We start from the raw sequence: 23438 nt of genomic DNA, 5'->3' as shown, positions 1-23438 counted from the left end.
AACAAATGTTAATACTTTTTGTTGTTTGAGTAAAATTTTATTCAATAAAAACAGAAGGAAGTGGCATTTCCCACCCATGGATTTATGTTGAGGAAAGTTCTATAGGTCTTCACAACACGTTTTAGGAGATATATAAGGAAAATAATAGGAAAATAATCATACTGTAAACGATTGTGGATTACCAATGTTGACCTCATTACTTTCTCTCCCCCAGATATTAATCACTTAGTATTTGAAGCTGAAGTGTCCTGAAGTTGCAGGAAAATGGAGGAAACCAACAACAGCTCTGAAAAGGGATTTCTTCTCCTGGGATTTTCAGATCAGCCTCAGCTAGAGAGGTTTCTTTTTGCCATCATTTTGTACTTCTACATCTTGAGCCTTCTGGGGAACACTGCCATCATACTAGTATGTTGTCTGGACTCCAGACTCCACACTCCAATGTACTTCTTCCTCAGCAACCTCTCATGTGTGGACATCTGCTTTACCACCAGTGTTGCCCCACAGTTGCTGGTTACCATGAATAAGAAAGACAAAACCATGAGCTACGGTGGCTGTGTGGCCCAGCTCTACGTGGCCATGGGGTTGGGCTCATCTGAGTGTATTCTCTTGGCCGTCATGGCTTATGACCGCTATGCTGCTGTCTGCCGGCCACTGCACTACATAGCCATTATGCACCCCAGGCTCTGTGCGTCTCTGGCCAGTGGAGCATGGCTCAGCGGCCTCATCACCTCCCTAACTCAGTGCTCCCTCACTGTGCAGCTTGCCCCTCTGTGGTCATCGCATACTGGATCATATTTTCTGTGAGGTGCCAGTGCTCATCAAACTGGCCTGTGTGGATACGACTTTCAACGAGGCAGAACTCTTTGTGGCCAGTGTAGTCTTTCTAATTGTCCCGGTGTTACTCATCTTAGTCTCCTATGGCTTTATCACCCAAGCTGTGTTAAGGATAAAATCAGCTGTGGGCCGCCAAAAGGCCTTTGGGACCTGTTCCTCTCACCTGGTTGTGGTCATCATTTTCTATGGGACCATCATATTCATGTACCTTCAACCGGCCAATAGTAGATCCAAAAACCAGAGAAAGTTTGTTTCTCTTTTCTATACCATAGTCACCCCACTTTTAAACCCCATTATCTACACTCTGAGAAACAAAGATGTGAAAGGGGCCTTGAGGACCCTGATATTGGGAAATGCTGTTGGACAAAGCCACAGGGACTAGGAAACACTGGAATTCTAAAGAAGTGAAGCACGCCAAGGCAGCGTGAGGGTTCATCCTCTCCAGACACTCCTCTTGTCAATCCCAAGACCGTATGTTCTATCTGGAAAAAAATGTTTGTCCTTCGTCCACCTGCCATCAAAGTTCATGTATCCATTATTTCCTTCTAATGTGCTGGCCCATCTGATAAACTTCTACTAATGCTTCAAAGCTTAGCTGAAATGTCACCTGCACTCACTAGCTGTCCTGAAACACCATCCTTCTCATCCTTGTGCAGAATTAACTGTTTCATAATATATGTTTCCATAGCACTTGATCCACACTACCATTTCTACATTTCACATTTATTTGAGAAATATGTATACATATATCTCTAACTAGGCAAAGCAAGATATATAACAGACTGAAAAAATACATGACCATTTGCCCAGAACACGTCACTTTTAACCAGAGAGTGGAACCATCCCACTCTATTGGCTTATTTACAACACGAGAAACACAAATATTATTCAGAGTTGTGATGCTTTGGTTCCACAGAATTGTGGGATGCAAATAATGACTAATATTTTATTAAAGGAATCAAATAAGCAAACTTGCATTAAGGAGATTGATTCATATATTGTTAATTCCCTTTTTTATTGAAGTGTTTAAAAGTTGAGTAACAGTGCCATATACTAAAATGTGTTTTAACATATTTATAGAAAATTCATAAAATAAGTTATTGTTTTTGGCCTTAAACACTGGAAAACAGTTACTTACATAATTTTATACTTTAAAAATTTGAAATATGAATCCCACACACCGTCTCATGTTAATGATCATAGTTATATGTTTGGTTTCCAAAACAGCAAAAAAATGAAATATTTAGAAGCATTTTAATAAATGTATTCTTATATTTGACCAAACTTTTACTTTCTGATTTAATTCTGTCTCTATCTCTCTGTGTATCTTTGTCTGTCTCAGCCTCTTTCTTGCTTTCTTTTCCCAAAATGATTGAACTTCATCAATTTGTCAACCTCAAGTATTTTAAGAGAACTGTGCAATTATAGAAAAAAGTGATTTAATCTGTGGTTGTAATTTTACTTCATATTCTCATTATGATACACATGAAAAAAGCATGAAAACATCAATGCAAATGAAGAGTAAAATGCAGGCAGAATCTGGGGTGGAAGTGGAATTTTCAAGTGATTTAGACTTTTCTTTTTTGGGCAGGGTCTTGCTCTGTTGCCCAGGCTGGAGTGCAGTGGCTCAATCATGGCTCACTGCAGCCTCGACCTCCTGGGCTAAAGTGATCCGTCTGCCTCAGCCTTCCAACATTCAGATTTATAATAATTCATCCTGGTGTGAGAATACTGTAGCCTGTCTACAAATGTTAAGGATAATGTTTGGACCTGCTTCTCCTACCAAAGCCTGGACTGAAGGCAAAATGGCTGCACACACAAGAACAAAAAGGCATCAGGAGAATTCACTAATGACTCAGGCTGCCTCTTCACAAATACCCTGTCCAACTGGCACCTCTTCAATATACTTTTAGCACACAAAATGATGAAGATCCAATTTAACAAAAATGAGGGAAATATTGTCTTCTAGGATATTCTTATGTGATTTTTCTCCTTCAGTAATGGAGAGTTGGGAACTGAGCAGAACATGCTGAGGAGCACATGCTTTTATTTACAATATGCAAGTAGAGAAGAAGTTCTACAGGAAGCCTCACATGTACAAATGCATTATTCCTGATAACCCGAGCAACACAGCATAGGGAAGGATGTACCTGTGTCAGAGTCTGAATCAATTTACATGGAAAATGGCCCCAGGGCAAAAGATGTGGAATTTAAAGGAAAGAAATATCTCCAAGTGAAAAGACAAACAGGTGTAAAGCAATGATATGAACACAATATGTAGAAAAAACTACATATGAATTGTGAAGCAACCATTTTCAAAGACAAACTTACATCCATTTAAGGTAATATGGAATACAAATCCCGCTGAAAATAAAATCAAATTATTACTGTATGTAATAAATTCAAACATAATTCAGAATAAAAATAGAGAATAATATAGCTAAAGATGCTAATTTCAGCAATAAGCAGATAATACTTATTTGCACCCAAAAGGAAACCAGAAAATAGATGATATAACATGCAAAGCAACCTAAAAAAACTACTTAACTGCAGATGAAAATGGGAACACATTTGAAAATAAAATCCTGTTACTACTTTCTTGAATTTAGAGCTTTCCTGAGATATGGATATGTTTATACTGCTTTTATAATCATCATACATGTATAATTTCATACTATATTTATAATGTGAGTTTTTCTGATTAATCTATAAAAATATCCACCATTTATTAAAAATCTTCCCCATAATTGAATAACATGAGTAGTTTCTCTTTTTTAAATACCTACATTGAACATACTTTTGTTTGTGAATGTTTATAATTATGTATTTATAATGTATTTTATAAATAGTTAGTAAATCTAAAACAGGAACACATCAATTTGCACACATTACTAGCTTGATCTGCAGAACATGTTTTCAAAGGATGCGCCAAGAAAAAAACTGTATTGCTTAGTTAAATGACCATTCAGTATTGCAATTATTTAAAAACTATACAACAAGAATGCTGTAATAAGTATATGGTTCCACCACTCCAAACACCATGAATTTTTTTTAAAAGATATATTTTTAAGAAAAAATGATTTTAAATAACATAAATATTAATGAATTCATGAAAAACAAAAACCATATAGGACCAGAGCTCAAAGAAAAATGGAAGGCACTCACTGTTTAAACCCTAACCCAAATGGTCAGTAAAAGAGACCAGTAGCAGCTACTGCAAAAAAACACCAAAATATAAAGACCAATGACACTGTGAAGAAACTGCATCAACTAATGTGCAAAATAACTAGCTAGCATCATGATGACAAGATCAAATTCACACATAAAAATATTAACCTTAGGCAGGGCACAGTGGCTCACACCTGTAATCATAGCACTTTGGGAGGCTGAGTCGGGTGGATCATGAGGTCAGGAGTTCAAGATCAGCCTGGCCAGCATGGTGAAACCCTGTGTCTACTAAAAAAATACAAAAAATTAGCCAAGCATGGTGGTGCGTGCCTGTAATCCCAGTTACTCAGGAGGCTGAGGCAGGAGAATTGCTTGAACCTAGGAGGCAGAGGTTGCAGTGAGCCAAGATTGTGCCACTGTACTCCAGCCTGGGCAACAGAGCAAGACTCCATCTCAAAAAAAAAAAGATAAAAAAAATATGTTATCACTTTGGTCTCATTTGAGTATGAGTGATCAGAGAGGGAAAATAAAAGTACCAAGAAAAATAAACAAGGGTCTTATAATAAAAGCAACACAGAATGGCCAAAGCTATCCTAAGCAAAAAGAAGAGAAAAGCTGGAGCCATCACATTACTAGACTTCAAAATATACTACAAAGTTATAGTTACCAAAACAGCCTGATATTGTAATAAAAACAGACACATGGGCCAATAGAACAGAATGGAGAACCTAGAAATAGATTCATGTATTTGCAGCCAACTGATTTTTGACAAAGGTGCCAAGAACATACACTGGGGAAAGGAGAGTTTCTTCAATAAATGTCCTGGAACAGTAATCAACAGCTGGGGCTGGTACCATAGGGACACTTAAAGTTGAACTTATCAATTGCTGGAATCTCGTATGAACTAACTTGACAAATAAAAACAATGTTGAGCCCCCGTCTTAAGAAATTCTCCCTATACTCATGATTTTTACCTTCAGGAGTCTCAACAGCTTCTCACTGTGCAAAGTAGAGAGAAATTCCTTTTTGCTTTGGCAGAGAGAGGAGAAAATAAACATTTGAAATATGCCCAGAGGTCTCTGTTCACCTTAACCTGATCTCAATAGAAACTATTTAATGATCACCATTCTAACTGGTGTGAGATGATATCTCATTGTGGTTTTGATTTGCATTTCTCTGATGGCCAGTGATGATGAGCATTTTTTCATGTGTCTGTTGGCTGCATAAATATCTTCTTTTGAGAAGTATCTGTTCATATCCTTTGCCCACTTTTTGATGGGGTTGTTTTTTTCTTGTAAATTTGTTTGAGTTCTTTGTAGATTCTGGATATTATCCCTTTGTCAGATGAGTAGATTGCAAAAATTTTCTCCCATTCTGTAGGTTGCCTGTACACTCTGATGGTAGTTTCTTTTGCTGTGCAGAAACTCTTTAATTAGATCCCATTTGTCAATTTTGGCTTTTGTTGCCATTGCTTTTGTGTTTTAGACATAAATTCCTTATCCATGCCTATGTCCTGAATGGTATTGCCTAGGTTTTCTTCTAGGCTTTTTATGATTTTAGGTCTAACATTTAAGTCTTTAATCCATCTTGAATTAATTTTTGTATAAGGTGTAAGGAAGGGATCCAGTTTCAGCTTTCTACATATGGCTAGCCAGTTTTCCCAGCACCATTTGTTAAATAGAGAATCCTTTCCCCATTTCTTGTTTCGTCAGGTTTGTCAAAGATCAGATAGTTGAAGATATGTGGTATTATTTCTGAGGGCTCTGTTCTGTTTCATTGGTCTAGCTCTCTGTTTTGGTACCAGTGCCATGCTGTTTTGGTTACTGTAGCCTTGTAGTATAGTTTGAAGTCAGGTAGTGTGATGCCTCCAGCTTTGTTCTTTTGGCTTAGGATTGACTTGGCGATGCGGGCTCTTTTTTGGGTCCATATGAACTTTAAAGTAGTTTTTTCCAATTCTGTGAAGAAAGTCATTGGTAGCTTGATGGGGATGGCATTGAATCTACAAATTACCTTGGGCAGTATGGCCATTTTCACGATATTTCTTCTTTCTATCCATGAGCAAGGAATGTTCTTCCATTTGTTTGTATCCTCTTTTATTTCATTGAGCAAACAGGTGCTGGAGAGGATGTGGAGAAATAGGAACACTTTTACACTGTTGGTGGGACTGTAAACTGGTTCAACCATTGTGGAAAACAGTGTGGTGATTCCTCAGGGATCTAGAACTAGAAATACCATTTGACCCAGCCATCCCATTACTGGGTATATACCCAAAGGATTATAAATCATGCTGCTATAAAGACACATGCACACGTATGTTTATTGTGGCACTATTCACAATAGCAAAGACCTGGAACCAACCCAAATGTCCAACAATGATAAACTGAATTAAGAAAATGTGGCACATATACACTATGGAATACTCTGCAGCCTTAAAAAAATGATGAGTTCATGTCCTTTGTAGGGACATGGATGAAGCTGGAAACAACCATTCTCAGCAAACTATTGCAAAACAAAAAACCAAACATAGCATGTTCTCACTTATAGGTGGGAATTGAACAATGAGAACACTTGGACACAGGAAGGGGGACATCACATACCAGGGCCTGTTGTGGAGTGGGGGGAGGAGGGAGGGGTAGCTTTAGGAGATATACCTAATGTAAATGACGAGTTAATGGGTGCAGCACACCAACATGGCACATGTATACATATGTAACAAACCTGCACGTTGTGCACATGTACCCTAGAACTTAAAGCATAATTAAAAAAAATAAACTAACAGAGCCTGCCGTATTACTGGCGTTTTACCACAGGCTGACCAATATGCTAGAAGGAAAATACCCAACTCCAGGTCCTTCTAACCTGTGTCACCCATGTGGAGGTGGGCAGGGGATGTTAAGAAGCTCTTTGAAGGTTGCAGTCCAAGAACACATGCTGGCAAATAGATTCAGACCAATTTGTAGGACTATAGAATGTTTTCTCTTCCTTCCACACTTAAAAACACATTAAAATATCTCGTGTATGATAACAGGATGCACATGGAAGGATGACAAGCCTCAAATCCTGTTTAATAATGAATCTGTAGAGAAGCCAAAGATAACAGAGGACACAAAAATAAGAACACTAGAGCAAATTATGGCCTCTGACATCAGAGGTAAAATTAGCGATAAACATAGCCTAACACATAAACATAAACTTCACACTAAACGCCTGTTTATCTTCACCTAACACATCATGTAAATTATGGTAAGAATTGTATCCCCACAGACTCATATATTGAAGTCATACCCCCGACTATCTCAGAATGTACCCTTATTTGGAAATAGGACCATTGCAGATGTAATTAGTTAATTGAAGATGAGATCATACCCTAGTAGAAAGTGTCCCTAATCCAATATGATTGAAGAAAAAGTTAAGTGGTAACAACATATTTTAATGAGTCATATACTATTGAAACAGAGAAAACAGTCCAGCACGGGCTGAACTCAATTTTGATGTATACAGGGTTGACGATCATTTTAAACTTGACAAAACTCTAGCCAGGCTCTTCTGAGCCTTCTCAATTAAGCCTTAACTTTGGCCTATAAAAACTTGCAAAAGACAGGAACATAGTTGGTAACAGCTCAAGTCTACATCTCTAGAACGAACGACCCAGTCTCCCTTAAAGTGAACTGTCTGAGAAAACTTAAATCTGCCTGTCTTCATAGTTGCTACAACAAAAATACCATGGCCTTACACAACAGTTATTTCTCACGTTTCCGCAGATTGGAAAGTCCACAATAAAGGTTCCAGCCTGTCTGGACCTATTGGTCTGTAAGGACCCATTTCCTGATTTATAGAGCATGGTCTTCTTGCTGTGCCTTCACATGGCAGAAGAGGCAAGAAAGCTCTCTGGAGTCTCTTTTATGAGGTCACAAACTCATGAATGGCCTTAATCACTCATGATCTAATCAACCCCCAAAGACCTCCTCTCCCAATATCATCACATTGGAGTTTATGATTTCAACATATAACTTATGTAAGTACACAGACAGTCTATAGCATGCTTGTCCCAGCCAAGACTTGAAGATAGGGCTGCTGTCTCCTGACCTCTGTGGGAGGGTAGAAGCCCAACATCAGCAAGTATCAGTTAACAAAGCAAATGGGTTTCACAGGAACCAACTTCCCCTTCTCACGATTTGTAATTTCTCACATCCCTGACCCTACTGAGCCCCCACTAACTCCCCACTAACTCCCATTTCTCTTTCCTCAAACTCCCTTTGACATTTTCCTCAACCTGGATACATCAAAGTTAAGTTCATGCTGAACTCTTGCCTGTTTCAATAGTATATGACTAATTAAAGCATGTTCTTACCTCTTTAACCAGTTTTCCATTTTGTTTGACAGTTATCTGGCACTGGAACTCAAATCCAGATTGGAACCCTTATCTGGCCCTTGGACAAGACAGTCAATCCTTTCTGCATGCGTAGAAACCTTTGTCTCATCTTCAGTTGACTTACTTTTTTGGGTATTTGGTGGCGAGTTCAACTTCTGGCCTATTTTCTTCCTATGTTTCTGGGTGTAGTCTCTAAGGCTGGGTTAGAATTCCAGGCTGCTTTTGAAAGATACCTCCTGGGCTGGCTGTTTATCTTCCTGGCTCCCTGTTTTGAGTGGGAATTCACTTCCTAACTCTTGTGCTGGAATGTTCATTCTGGCTTCTTGTGAGGCCTCTTCATTCTATTTGAACTTACTCTTCCCACAGGAACTCCACAGTTAAACCCCTTTTGGGTTCCCACTCGCTATATATACTATGACACTAACCACGTCTGCTTCTATTTTAGGCAAAATGACTTTACTGTGGATAATTCGGAACTGCAATTGTTTATTTGAAAATCTTAAGATCTGCCTAAAGTGGCTCCTATAGGACTGCTCCCTTCCCATTTCCTTCTTTTCCTTCTTTTACCCATCTTAACTTTTTCCATTAAACACCCCTGACACTTTGATATGCACCTCTTTTCCATTAAACATCCCTGACTTTTGATATACACCCATCCTTTACCCCTACCAGATGTTTCACTTACCTCTTTAGCCCCTCAACTCCCTATAGTCACTGGAACTTATGCCTCCTGACTTACAGGGGGTTCTCAAGGGACTGATGCACACACAAAGCAACACATGGGGCTTCCTGGAAACAAATATAATCCACAGCCTGTGTAAGATTACGTTTTAGGTGAAAAACCCACAAATACCCCAAAATGTGTTATTAATTAAAATCTGTCCTCACTACCTTAACAAGTGTCTAGGCTTTACCTTTGAAACTGGTGTCATCCTTATTTAAAAAAAGTTGGACATGCACACAGGAATATTATCTTTTGAAGATAAAGGAATAGATTGAAGTAATGCTTCTTCAAGCCAAGGAATGCCAAAGGTTGTCATCAAACTACCAGAATGCTGTGGTACGCATAGCAAATGAATACATCAGCTTTCAACAACAACATCAAAAATACAAGTCATGGTAGCAGGCAAAAAATATGCTTTAAAGAAAAAAACAAAATTAGAAAAGGACTTAGACATGGCAAGCCAATCATGTGATTTCTTGATGTTTCTTCTGTGTTTTCTGCCTAGAAAAACCCACTGCGCTCACTGCTGTGTGCATCTATCTGAACCTCTTATGGCTCTGAGTGCCATCTGATGTATGAATCATTCTTTGCTCAAATAAACTCTCCTAAATTTGTCTAAAGTTTTTCTATTTTTATTGTACTTTAAGTTCTGAGATATATGTGAGAACATGCAGGTTTGTTAAATAGGTATACATGTGCCATGGTGGTTTGCTGCACCCATCAACCCATCATCTAGGTTTTAAGCCCCACGTGCATTAGGTTATTTGTCCTAATGCTCTCCCTCCCCTTTCCTCCCACCCCTCAACAGTCCCTGGTGTGTGATGTTCCCCTCTCTGTGTCCATGTGTTCTCATCATTCAACTTCCATTTATGAGTGAGAACATGCAGTGCTTGGTTTTCTGTTCCTGTGTCAGTTTGCTGAGAATGATGGTTTCCAGCTTCATCCATGTCCCTGCAAAGGACATGAACTTATCCATTTTTATGGCTGCATAGTATTCCATGGTGTATATGTGCCACATTTTGTTTATCCACTATATCATTGATGGGCATTTGGGTTGGTTCCAAGTCTTTGCCACTGTAAATAGTGCTGTAATAAACATACGTGTGCACGTGTCTTTATAGTAGAATGATTTATAATCCTTTGGGTATGTACCCAGTAATGGGATTGCTGGGTCAAATGGTATTTCTGGTTCTAGATCCTTGAGGAATTGCCACACTGTCTTCCACAATGGTTGAACTAATTTATACCCCACCAACAGTGTAAAAGTGTTCCTATTTCTCCACAGCCTCACCAGCATCTGTTGTGTCCTGACTTTTTAATGATTGCCTCTAGCTGGCGTGAGATAGTGTTATTTCTGTAGTCTCTCTTCTGTTCCACTGGTCTATATATCTGTTTTGGTACCAGTACCATGCTGTTTTGGTTACTGCAGCCTTGTAGTATAGTTTGAAGTCAGGTAGCGTTATGCCTCCTGCTTTGTTCTTTTTGCTTAGGATTGTCTTGGCTATATGGGCTCTTTTTTGGTTCCATATGAAATTTAAAGTAGTTTTTCCAGTTCTGTGAAGAAAGTCAATTTTAGCTTGATGGGAATAGCATTGAATCTACAAATTACTTTGAGCAGTATCACCATTTTGATGATATTGATTCTTCCTATTCATGAGCATGGAATTTTTTCCATTTGTTTGTGTCCTCTCTTATTTTCTCGAGCAGTGGTTTGTACTTCTCCTTGAAGAGGTCCTTCATGTCCCTTGTAAGTTGTGTTTGTAGGTATTTTATTCTCTTTGTAGCAGTTGTGAATGGGAGTTCACTCATGATTTGGCTGTTTGTCTATTATTCATATATAGAAATACTTGTGATTTTTGCACATTGATATTGTATCTTGAGACTGCTGAATTTGCTGATCAGCTTAAGGAGTTTTTGGGCTGAGATGATTTAATTTTCTAAATTCACAATCATGTCATCTGAAAACAGAGACAATTTGACTTCCTCTCTTCCTATTTCAATACACTTTATTTCTTTCTCTTGCCTGACTGCCCTGGTCAGAACTTCTAATACTATATTGAATAGGAGTGATCAGAAAGGGCATATTTGTCTTGTGCTGATTTTCAAAGGGAATGCATCCAGCTTTTGCCCATTCAGTATGATATTGGCTATGGGTTTGTTATAAATAGCTCTTATTATTTTGAGATGTGTTCCATCAATACATAGTTTGAGAGTTTTTAGCATGAAAGGGATGTTGAATTTTATCAAAGGTCTTTTCTGCATCTATTGAGATAATCATGGTTTTTGTCATTGGTTCTGTTTATGTGATGGATTGTGTTTATTGATTTGCATATGTTGAACCAAACTTGCATCCCAGGGATGAAGCTGACTTGATCATGGTGGATAATTTTTTTGATGTGCTGCTGGATTCAGTTTGCAGTATTTTATTGAGGATTTTCACATCAGTGTTCATCAGGGATATTGGCCTGAAATTTTCTTTTTTTTGTTGTGTCTCTGCTAGGTTATAGTATCAGGGTGATGTTGGCCTCGTAAAATGAGTTAGGGAACCAGTCCCTCTTTTTCTGTTGTTTGGAATAGTTTCAGAAGGAACTGTACCAGTTCGTCTTTGTACCTCTGGTAGAATTCAGCTGTGAATCTGTCTGTTCCTGGGCTTTTTTTTTGGTTGGTAGGCCATTAATTACTGCCTGAATTTCAGAACTTGTTATTGTTCTATTCAGGGATTCGACTTCTTCTTGGCATAGTCTTGGGAGGGTGTATGTGTCCAGGAATTTATCCATTTCTTCTAGATTTTCTGTTTTATTTGCATAGAGATGTTTGTAGTATTCTCTGATGGTAGTTTGTATTTGTGTTGGATCAGTGGTGATATCCTCTTTAACATTTTTTTATTATGTCTATTTGATTCTTCTCTCCTTTCTCCTTTCTCCTTTATTAGCCTGGCTGGTGGTCTATCTATTTTGTTAGTCTTTTCAAAAAACCTGCTCCTGGTTTCATTGTTTTTTTGAAGGCTTTTTCATTTCTCTATTTCCTACAGTTCTGCTCTGATTTTAGTTATTTCTTGTCTCTGCTAGCTTTTGAATTTGTTTGCTCTTGCTTCTCTAGTTCTTTTAATTTCAATGTTAGGGTGTTGATTTTAGATCTTTCTCGCTTTCTGATGTGGCCATTTAGTGCTATAAATTTCCCTCTAAACACTGCTTTAGCTATGTCCCAGAAATTCTGGTACATTGTATCTTTGTTCTCATTGGTTTCAAATAACTTATTTATTTCTGCCTTAATTTTTTTATTTACCTAGTAGTCATTCAGGAGCAGGTTGTTCAGTTTCCATGTAGTTGTGTGGTACTGAGTGAGTTTAATTCTGAGTTCTAATTTGATTGCACTGTGGTCTGAGAGACTGTTTGTTATGATTTCCATTGTTTTGCCTTTGCTGAGGAATGTTTCATTTCCAATTATGTGGTCACCTTTAGAATAAGTGCTATGTGGTGCTGAGAAGAATGTATATTCTGTTGATTTGAGGTAGAGAGTTCTGTAGACGTCTATTAGGTTTGCCTGGTCCAGAGCTGAGTTCAAGTCCTGAATATGCCTGTTAATTTTCTGTCTCATTGATAAAGTTTTTCTTTTAACAGTTTTGTGTTGGAAGTGAGATTTGAAGAACACCTAGTAGCCCCCTGGAACAAGGAATGCCCACGTGTAGATACCCACTAGGGCCCATTGCTCTCACGCTGCAACTGAAGGTTATGGGTAAAATTCCTCTTGGATTCAAGCTCTGCAAATTTGTGCTTTGAGCTCTAACTTTGAGCAATTTGTTGACTGGACTGGGTTCAGAATTGGAATGGATGTGGTAAAGAAACCAGACTGGGTCCAGTAGGAGGTCTCCAGTAGGTAAGACTCCTGGAAGATAGCACATCATGTGCTTTTTTGAATCCAAAGGCTCTAGAACTCTTCCATCTGGGACTGCAGCCTATTTTATGTATAAGAACCATGGATCAAGAACCTATGTTTTTCTAGAAAAATGAGTGAACCTGACCAAAGGTAACCTCGAGTTACAAAGGCCACAGTGGGGAAACTTTTTAGAAAGGACAAAGAGGTGCATGCCTTTATAGTACACCAGCCATGGGGACTGAGAAGACTTCCTTGTAGCTATTTTGAACCCCAAAGGAGTTGCCTCAAAACTAAAGGACCGTGTGTCCCAAGAAGTTTCCCTGTATTTTAAATAGGCCTTTGCATAAGAAATTTTTCATTTCTATACCAGTCTTCTGATGGACCTGGACTGTCTACCTACTAGAGAAAGCCCCCAAGGGCTAACACTCCCTGGGCAATAATCAACCAATGCCCCAGAGAAAAAAGGAAGTTTGAAATCAAATGTAAAAAATCCCCATACCTGAACCTATCCAATTGACAGTTGAATCGTTTTTAGAAAAACATTTGTAAGAATGAGTCTTTTCTGTTTCCTCTATTTCATCCTGCTTCTCCCATGGGAACCCCGCAGTCAACTGAAACACCTCTTATGAAACTTCCTGCTAAACACATGCTCTGCCAACTCCTTCTTGTCATGATCTTTGCTATGCCCCAAAACTCCTGGGGAAGGTGGGGGTAAATATTGTTCAGTCTTGCAGTCTTGAAAACAAAACAGGAGAGAAAAGTTGTACCAGTCTGTGATTATAGAGCAAGATTAGAAGTATCCATGCTGAGTCAGGCACACAAAATATTTGTCCTAGTCTTCAGTAGGTTCCACCCACTTAGTATTTTAGTTAAGAGGCAGAAGGTGGTTGGAAAACCACTGATCTAGCAGAATAAATCTCCAAAATACAACTTTTTGGCATAAAAACTATTTTCACCTGCTTATTTTGAGGACTTTTTGTAAAAGAAATTTACATCCATAACGGGAATCTCCATTTGTAAGAAGGTTTACCTGTCTGGACAGAGAACACTGGAAACTCTGACAATGAAGAAAGCGTTGGCTTAAATCTGCAAAAGGCCTTGCCTTGAAAGGGCTTTTCCTAGCCGTCTTGCCTTAACTGGGTCTTAACGACATCTTTCTTTCTTGGTTTAGGCAAATTAAAGCATTTAAGCTGGAAGTCCAAGCTCTGTGCTTTTGAGATATAAATTTTCTACACTATCTCTAGAGTCTAATAGGTATCTATTTAAAATGCAAGTTTAGGGTAGATAACTCATCAGAAGTAGAAGAAAGAAAAATAGATATTTGGAAACTGAGCAAATAAAAAAACATTAATGATCTTTTCCACAAATATTAGTAAGAAGCTTTAGCCATTTAAGTGGTATTAGCCAAAAACAATTTAGATCCAGATATTCTTTAATAAATTAGTGAGATTTGTATTACTGTACCTAGCACATGGCTAAAAATTTGTAATGTTTCTGTTACATGTCTGTCTATATCTGGATGTATGTACATATGTGCAATATTTTTCTACTGCCTTATACTATTGCCAAAATTAAATAACACCATGTTCAAACAAGATGGATGTCTAGCTGTAGGCAAGCAGGTGATTTTTCTGCTTTGCTTCTATGTCTGGCCCATAAAAGTTTGTTCACGCTGCTGGGCAGAGCTCTCTGAATTTCTTCTGATCCGTAGTACGATCCAATAATGAATCATTCTTTGATCAAATAAAGTCTGCTAAGTGTAATTTGTCTTAAGTTTTTATATTAAGACTCACTTTCCTCATTTGAAAAATGAAATGATAAAATATATATCCTAAATTTGACAGATTTTTCTATTCATTTTTCATTTTGAAATGTGATCATATTTAGTGAGATCCATTACTCATTCATCCTCTTGGTCTATGACTGGTTGTGGAACAAATAGATTTGGAAGAAGATGAGAAGCATGATGATTGTCTCCATTAAGCCAATAATTTTCTGAGAGTCTATGTGCAATACAGAAACAGGCTGCTGTAACTGCAAAGTAAACTGAGTATATGCACTTAACTGCTCTCATGTGGCGTACTGACTAGGCATAGTGATGAAGTAAAACAATTTATTTTCTGAGTTTACTTAAATGAAATGTGAAAATATAAGTACTTTTTTCACTGTTTACTCTCCTCACTCAATGAAAATCTCTATTTCTCATGCTCATCACTTCCTCATGGACTCTGAGTTCAGTTGGCACCTACTCCATATTCTGCTTTCTGTTTCAGCAGGTAATGTACAATTTAACCCAGAGGAGGCAGCATCCTCCTGAGACCAGTGTCCCCCAGGCTTCCTTCTGGAGGCCAATCTCCTCCAGACTGTGGCAGCCCAGTCTCTATTGGAAATTAACAGAGAAAATTGTCTCCTTGATATGTTATACATCAGGTTTTCTCCATCACTGAGTTTGCATGTTAAATTGGGTCACTTCTGGTGAGACACAGGGGAAAATTTCAGAACTCTTTATCATCATTGGTCCAGACAGTGAAATACATATTGAGAAGCTACATGTTATTTAATCAAGGTATTGCTGGTCTAGTATTTCTCAGATATTTACCCAATAAGGAAATTGAATTTGTCTACATGAGATTTATGTAAGCAATCATTTCAAATTTTTTATGAGAAAAAAACAAGACATGTTTGCTTAAAGTGATTTAATTGTTCTCTTAGTAATTATGTTTCATATTTTTTCCAATGAAACAAGCAAACAAAATAGTGCATTCAGTTTGCTTGAATTTTTATCATTTGAATTAGTTTTGGAGAGATCTATTTTTAGCTTGAGACTAGAGTGGAAGCAGCTCATGGTGCAGTGTGTATTGGTTTTGTTCCTCAATGTTGCTCTTTTCCTTGAAATAAGTGGGATAAAGGGCAGCTCTTCAGCATCAGGCCACTCAGAGAAAACTACACTGAAGTAAAAAGGCTTCATATAGATTAGATACAAATGCTCTCAGAGGTGGGGCAGCAGAGGCCATCTTGTTGAGTGTAGTTTTACATTTCAGTAAATTGAAATTAAAATGTATTTGTAGGTTTCCCAACTTAAAACATATTAGCTGTGTCAGGACATGACAAGAATTCAGGTCTCTTTTAATCTTATTACTCATCATACCACATGTGTAAATTTAAAATAGACTTGGAAGCAGGAAACCTTTATACATATTTAATTCAATACGCTTTACAGTTAAAAATAATATATTCAAAATCTGCAACTTATATCTATCAATGACACACATACGTATATGAAAGTATATTGTCTTTTTAACCAATGTGCTAACTAAGTTTTTGTTAATAAATGCACGTCAGTTTGCCTAATATTTTGAATAGGTGTATATACGCTTATATATCATAATGATAATACATGTTTGTTTGCATCCCTATAAATTTGTCCTCAATTTCAAATTGTAGACAATTTTCAAGGAAAATATTGATTTAATATCTTCAATAAACAGTAACTATACACTATACACAACTATATATACATATATACATATGTGTATATACATACACATATATGTACACACATATATACATGTGTATATATACACATATGTATATGCGTATATGTATCTATATAGACATATACATATATACACAAAAACTATATTTACAACTACATGTATATGTGTATATATGTGTGTATATATGCGCATATATATACACAAACTATATATAAATTATATGATGCTTTTCCTTTAGCAGTGCAGAAATGTGAGTGTTAGAATCAAGGAAAGAGCATTATTATTTTCTCGTTCTCTAGATAATTCATTATGAAGAATTGGCCATGTGGCAGTTTTGTAGAATTTTACATCTACCGATGGCAAGCTAACCCGGGAGATAGTATACTCCTGTACACTGCTGATTCTGCTGGAAGGGTGGGTAACCTTTTGCCTTGCTCTACGGGACAGCTGCAATTCTTGGTTGTTTAGTTGAGACATTTTAAATACAAACCAATTAACCATTTTAATATTTGTTTCATTGAATTCTATTAAAAAGTCAGAACAAAAACCTAGTTTTAAGTTACTCTGCATTGTTAAATAGTATTATAATGGATGCCAAAATATGTAGAATGTAATCACCTGAGTCCCCATTACTTTATTAATGTTTAATCATATTTTTTAAGATTATTACTTTAATATGTGAGGTATTGAATCCATAATGTCAAAGAAAACAGTGGAAAAAAGGGAGTTTTTTTCACTGAATTTTACAAGCAATTTAAAAATATAAAATATAAAAGCAATTTATAACACAAAAGTATTTCAGTTGCTTCTTTGACATTAATGTATAAAAATATTAAAGATATGAAATATCCAAAATCTAGAAAGAGTATAACAAATGATTTTTAAGAATGAGTACTTAGGCTTATCATTTATTCATATTTTTATTTGCTTTAATGATTTTAACTATTAAAATATTACAGATATAATTACTTTTCAATTTTTTTCACCTTATTTTTTTCCCTCCCCTCCCCCATTTATTGGTATTTGTATTCATTCCAGTAACTGTTTCATACAAGCTTGTGTGTGTGTGTGTATATATATATGTGTGTTTATAAATAATGCACTGCACAATTTGAATGTTTAAATGCATATCATAGGGAACGTATCTTGTGTAATAGTTTGTGGGTTTTTTTCAAAACTATGTTGAAATGTTCAATATTGATATAGGTAGAGTATCCCATTCAGTTTAACTTCTAGAGAGGGTTCCATTCTGGGATAAACTAGGGTATATTATCCATTTTCCTAGTGATGGTAATTAAGGGTTTAAACATGGAGCAAACATCCTCACATACGTCATTTTTTAAAACTCAAGTGTACTTTTGTGAGAAGGAGCATTGCTGCATCAAACTTGTGCATCTTCAGTTGTGTTAAAAATTTCCAGTTGATCCTCCAAAGTAGGTAGACTGCTTACACAGCAAACTAAGCAGCAAAGAGCTTCATCCCTTCACATGTTTCTCAAGCCTTTACTTGCCAGACATATGTTTTCTAAAGCAATGGACACAAAATAGCATCATGTTAAAGTTTTAATTTGCATTTCCATAACTAGTAAAGTTGAACGTATTTTGAATTGTTATTAGGTCATTAGCTTTTCAGTTTTCTGAGCCCTTGTTCATATACTTTGTTTTTTATGCTAATGTGTTTTTATAGTTTGTCGTTTATCAGGGATAGTGCTCCTTTGTCATTTTCATTGCAAATATGTATTGCTCGTCACTTGACTTTGTGTGAGAGTACAATTTTTTTTTCTTTTCTTTTTGAGATGGAGTTACGCCTTTGTTGCCCAGGCAGGAGTGCAGTGGCACGATCTCAGCTCACTGCCACCTCCACCTCCCAGGTTCAAGCGATTCTCCTGCTTCAACCTCCCAAGTAGCTGGGATTACAGGCATGTGCCACCACGCTCAGCTATTTTGTATTTTTAGTAGAGACGGGATTTCAGCATGTTGGTCAGGCTGGTCTCGAACTCCTCACCTCAGGTGATCCACCTGGCTCAACCTCCCAAAATGCTGGGATTACAGGAGTTAGCCACCGCGCCTGGCCAAGAGTGCAATTCTTTTCAATTACTTGTTTTAATGATACAATGAAATGCTTCAAAGTGACTGTATCATTTATAGCATTTGGACAAAAGATTATCTTCAAATTTTTTCATTAAACATATAGGACAGGTAGAACCTAAAAAATAACATTTCACATTATCTTTAAAATTTGTCATAAAACATAGGTTCTACCTGTCTTATAAATAACATTTCACATTTGCCTGGTAGCAAGGGATAGCATTTATGTGCTTAATAGGGTTTATCATTAACGAAATAAGGCAACTAAACCTTAGATGATCAGTAACCTGATTTTAAAATCACTTGTTTAAAATTGGCTCTACATTGGGCAGAACTTCAAATTTTATTGAGGTATTTTCAAGATAGGGTAATAGTTAAGAAGAGGAATTTGTTCATGGTGCTGCTGCCAAGGAGTTACACCAATAACTCGAGGTGTTACCAACAATTCAAACAAATCTGGCTGTTCAAAGAAATGGGTAAATGCCACTGACTTGTTTTGGGACCGTAGATGGAGAAGAGATTGTATGTTGTGACTAATGAAAATGAATATTTCAGCTCTGTACCATTTTTTACCGTGCAATTTGGTTTGAATAGGTTGAGTATGAGGTTGGAGGATGTCCACACAGGGAATATTCTGTAAGCCATTCAGGAACTTGAGCCTTGAGTTCTTGTGAGAGTTTAAGCAAGACTAGACTCAGGCACATCCAGTTGCAGTAAGGACAGATGTTTTGAAAGAGGAGCTGCCACGAATTATTTGTAACGAGACGTACCCACCTCTTTGATACCACAGCTTCTTGGAGTGAAACAAAATTAGTTTCCAGAAGATACTGAAGAGACTTTAAAAATCAGTGTGCTCTCTTCCTTCCATCGGTGGCCCCCTGGTGGGGACTTAGTGCAAGGAGACAGTAATAATAGTGCTTCTGTCAAAAGGTTGCTTTCTTCTTTCCAGAAATAGAAACATGCTTCCCAAGAAATAATCTAAATCTATTTATATTTCTGCCACTTCTAACTTTTTGTTCTATGGTCGTTTCTTTCTTTTTTTTTTTTTTTCTGTATGTCTTATCCCCCCAGCTAGATTGTTAAGCATGTCTGGGACAGGAACTATTATATTTTTACTTTCTGAAGATTACCTGGCCTACTGCTAGGCACCTTCTAAAATTAACTTTTTGCAAGAGGAAAGATAAGCGGTAGATGTATCTGGAGGCTGCTGTTGGAGTGAAGAGAGACCTCCTGTGTTCCCAGTTATGCCTAATTCATTTATTCCTTCTTCAAATTTGTATTTTTTTTTAATCGAGGGAGAATTTTTAGTGTTGAAGCCTTTTAGCCTCTAGACGTGTTTGAGCCTGCTGGCTTTCAGGGGCTTCCTGTCCAGATGGAGAGACAGACATATCCGCAAATAACAAGGCAGACTACTTGTAGTGTGGGCAGGGTGCTTGGGAATGGGAGCACTGAGATCTCACTGGGGGTGGAGCGGTTCTGGGAAGATGTCATTAGGGGAGAAATGTATTGGAGCTCTGTTTTGAAGGCTCGTAGCCTTTGGTTTTTGCTTGCTTTTAAATTCCTGGGTTATTGTACCATTTCTCTTCACCCCTGCTCCACAATTTTTAAAAATTCTGTCAACATAAGGTTTTGGCTTAAGCTATGCTTCACAGAGAACATAGCATCTTTTATAGCTGGTGCCACTCCTATGGCATACAGAAAAGCATAGGATTCAACATAACCCCAGTGTTGGGCTGTACAGGCTTAAAATGAACCTGTAATACCACAAAAAGAGCAGTGGAATTGGAATCGGAGGATCCCTTTTGAGTCTTGGCTTTGTCTCTCAAGAAGTTGACAGAGTTGCTGCATGCCGAAGAACTTGTAGCCCCCAAGAGGTATGGGAGTTGAACTAGGTATTGAAGGAGAGCCATGCTTTTGGATGGCTAAGTGGCACATACTGTTGGATAGCTACCTAAATGATACAGGGGGATCATATTAATACCAGGCCATAAAATGTCAACACAGATTGATTGAAAGCCTGTATGTGCATATTTGCATATTAAAGAACAGTTATGTTGATATGTTTACATCTCTGTTAAATGAAGAATCAGATTTAGTGAGATGTAGGATTAGATATAGTATTATCAAAAAATTTTCATGAGAATACAGTAAGCCTATGGGAAAGATTCATTGTTTTGTCATTCAAATTTGATACAAATTTCTGTTTAATTGCTTTTCAGATGAAAATACAATTCTGGAAAGAGGAAATATAGTGAAAGCCTTTTTATAAATATAAAATATTGACTTTTCAAAAAAAATAAAAAAAATTGGCTCTAGTTTGAAAAAAATAAGTTGTTTTGAGTGAGAATATTTTAGTCATGTGAACAGGATCTAACACACATGACTTTGATGCAGAAAAGCTTATTTTAAACATATAGATAATACCAGTGAAAAACAAAATATGATAATATAGAGAAAAAAGTTATTTTTGTGAACTTATGTTAGTCAAAGTTATTTTCTATGAAAAAAACTTAGAATGCAGAGGTCAGCAACACATCCTGGAAATGAACTGCCTTGATTTAAATGCTGGCTCAGGTGCTGTCTCTTTCAGTGCATTGGGCAACTTATTTGATCTTGTTATGCCTCCGTTTTATCTTCAGAATAAGAATAACAGCATATTTTAATTTATTGCACAGTTATGAATATTAATTGAGCCCAGGTGTGTCCTGTAGAGATAATAGCATCTGGCACAGAGAAGGTGCAACACACGGGTAATGGCATTGTTAGTATAACTATTGTCATGTCTTGCACATTGACACAAAATAAATTTCCCTCTCTCCAAACCAGAGCTATTAACAATGGTTTTAAAATCATATTCCATACTCGTTCCACATCTTAAACAGTAAATCCTCATTTTAAAGTGGCTTACCACCCAATTTATTCAGCAAATAACTAGAGTTGACTCTGCCCAGGATGTATAACCACAGTTAAAACTACAAACTTTTGTACTAAAAAATCACCCAGAGACTTGTATGAAAAGCAAATTATTGGTTTTATCCCACAAATTTTTATTTAGTATATTTGCCTTGAGACTTGAAATTCTGCATATTTAATAAGCACCCTAGATTATTTGATGAGAAAAATCTTAATTTCAAGATTGAGAAGTTCTGTATAATAGAAAAACAGTACTAATCAAAAGCTTTTAGAAATTGGTTACTCAACTCATAGTCTTAGGCATATATTTTTTATGATCTTTTCATGTTACAAATCTCCCACTATTTTGTTTAAGCAGTGTGGAAGATGTCCAGTGGATTGAATTTAATTTAGGAGGACATTACTCCTACCATAGTGTGTTCACTTTTTGTCTCATTTAAAACTATTGTATATTTTTTCTCAACAATCAGATCACAGATTTCCCTGCCAAATGGACAATCTCACAAAAGTGACAGAATTCCTGCTGATGGAGTTTTCTGATATCTGGGAGCTGCAGGTGCTACACGCTGGGCTGTTTCTGCTGATTTATCTGGCAGTGCTGGTGGGGAACCTGCTCATCATTGCGGTCATCACTCTGGATCAGCATCTTCACACACCCATGTACTTCTTCCTGAAGAACCTCTCCGTTTTGGATCTGTGCTGCATCTCAGTCCCTGTGCCTAAATCCATCCATAACTCCCTGACTCGCAGAAGCTCCATCTCCTATCTTGGCTGTGTGGCTCAAGTCTATTTTTTCTTTGCCTTTGCATCTGCTGAGCTGGCCTTCCTCACTGTCATGACTTATGACCGCTATGTTGCCATTTGCCACCCCCTCCAATACAGAGCTGTGATGACATCAGGAAGGTGCTTATCAGATGGCAGTCACCACCTGGCTAAGCTGCTTTTCCTACGCAGCCGTCCACACTGGCAACATGTTTTGGGAGCACGTTTGCAGATCCAATGTGATCCACCAGTTCTTCTGTGACATCCCTCACGTGTTGGTCCTGGTTTCCTGTAAGGTTTTCTTTGTAGAGTTTTTGACCCTGGCCCTGAGCTCATGCTTGGTTCTGGGATGCTTTATTCTCATGATGATCTATTTCCAAATCTTCTCAACGGTGCTCAGAATCCCTTCAGAACAGAGTCGAGCAAAAGCCTTCTCCACCTGCTCCCCCCAGCTCATTGTCATCATGCTCTTTCTTACCACAAGGCTCTTTGCTGCCTTAGGACCAACTGCAAAAACTCTGTCCATTCAGGGTTTGGTGATTGCTCTGACATACACACTTTTGCCTCCCTTCCTCAATCCCATCATATATAGTCTTAGGAATAAGGGGATTAAAATAGCCATTTGGAGACTTTGTGAAGATATATTTTCCACAAAACTAGAACATCCTGGTCTTTACTGCAGAAGATCTGCAACAAAAAAACAAAAAAGCATAAATACTTTATGACAAAAAAAGATGAAAAAACTTGATGAAATGATGAAAAATCCTGAAAAAAGAAACTGAATGGGAGAAAGACAATATTTGCATTACTATAAGTAGATAGAAATGCAAATGTTTCTTCAAAAAGTAAAAGTGTAAAAGTATAAAAGTACATTCATAAAATATTTCAAGGTTGTGTAACTGCAGCTTGTTGTGGTGATCTATTCCTTCCCGTTCCACACATGTTCAAACTGGTTTAAATACCTCATCTTGAACCTGTAGCCTTGCACTGCTGTTACTATGAATTTTTTGGAAGAGGACACACACACACACATACAACACACAGTTTTAGTACCTGATTTAGCTAGTCAACAAAAAAACAACAAGCAGAAGGGTTATTAGAACAGGAACATATGTTTTAGATTTTGCCAAATATTTTAAGGACATTCCTCTTTCACTTAGTTATTTTCAGAAATCTGTAAGGAAATAAACACAATTTCCATCAAT

The 23438-nt window shown here is 37.3% G+C and overlaps 1 protein-coding gene and 1 pseudogene across 1 annotated transcript; both read left to right on the top strand.

The window, feature by feature from the left end:
- Window positions 1-264: 264 nt before the first annotated feature.
- On the top strand, window positions 265-1866 carry LOC100432881 (olfactory receptor 2G6). Its single transcript, XM_002832472.4, is given in 2 exon segments — window positions 265-759; window positions 761-1866. Coding segments are annotated over 2 exon segments (951 nt in total). The 3' UTR covers window positions 1217-1866.
- Window positions 1867-21947: 20081 nt separating this feature from the next.
- LOC100447119 (olfactory receptor 14I1-like) lies at window positions 21948-23438 on the top strand (annotated as a pseudogene).

Source organism: Pongo abelii, chromosome 1 (genome assembly GCF_028885655.2).
Source record: "Pongo abelii isolate AG06213 chromosome 1, NHGRI_mPonAbe1-v2.0_pri, whole genome shotgun sequence".
Classification (NCBI taxonomy): domain Eukaryota; kingdom Metazoa; phylum Chordata; class Mammalia; order Primates; family Hominidae; genus Pongo; species Pongo abelii.
Note: the sequence above shows the minus strand (reverse complement) of the source record. Positions and strands in the feature narration are given on the sequence as shown.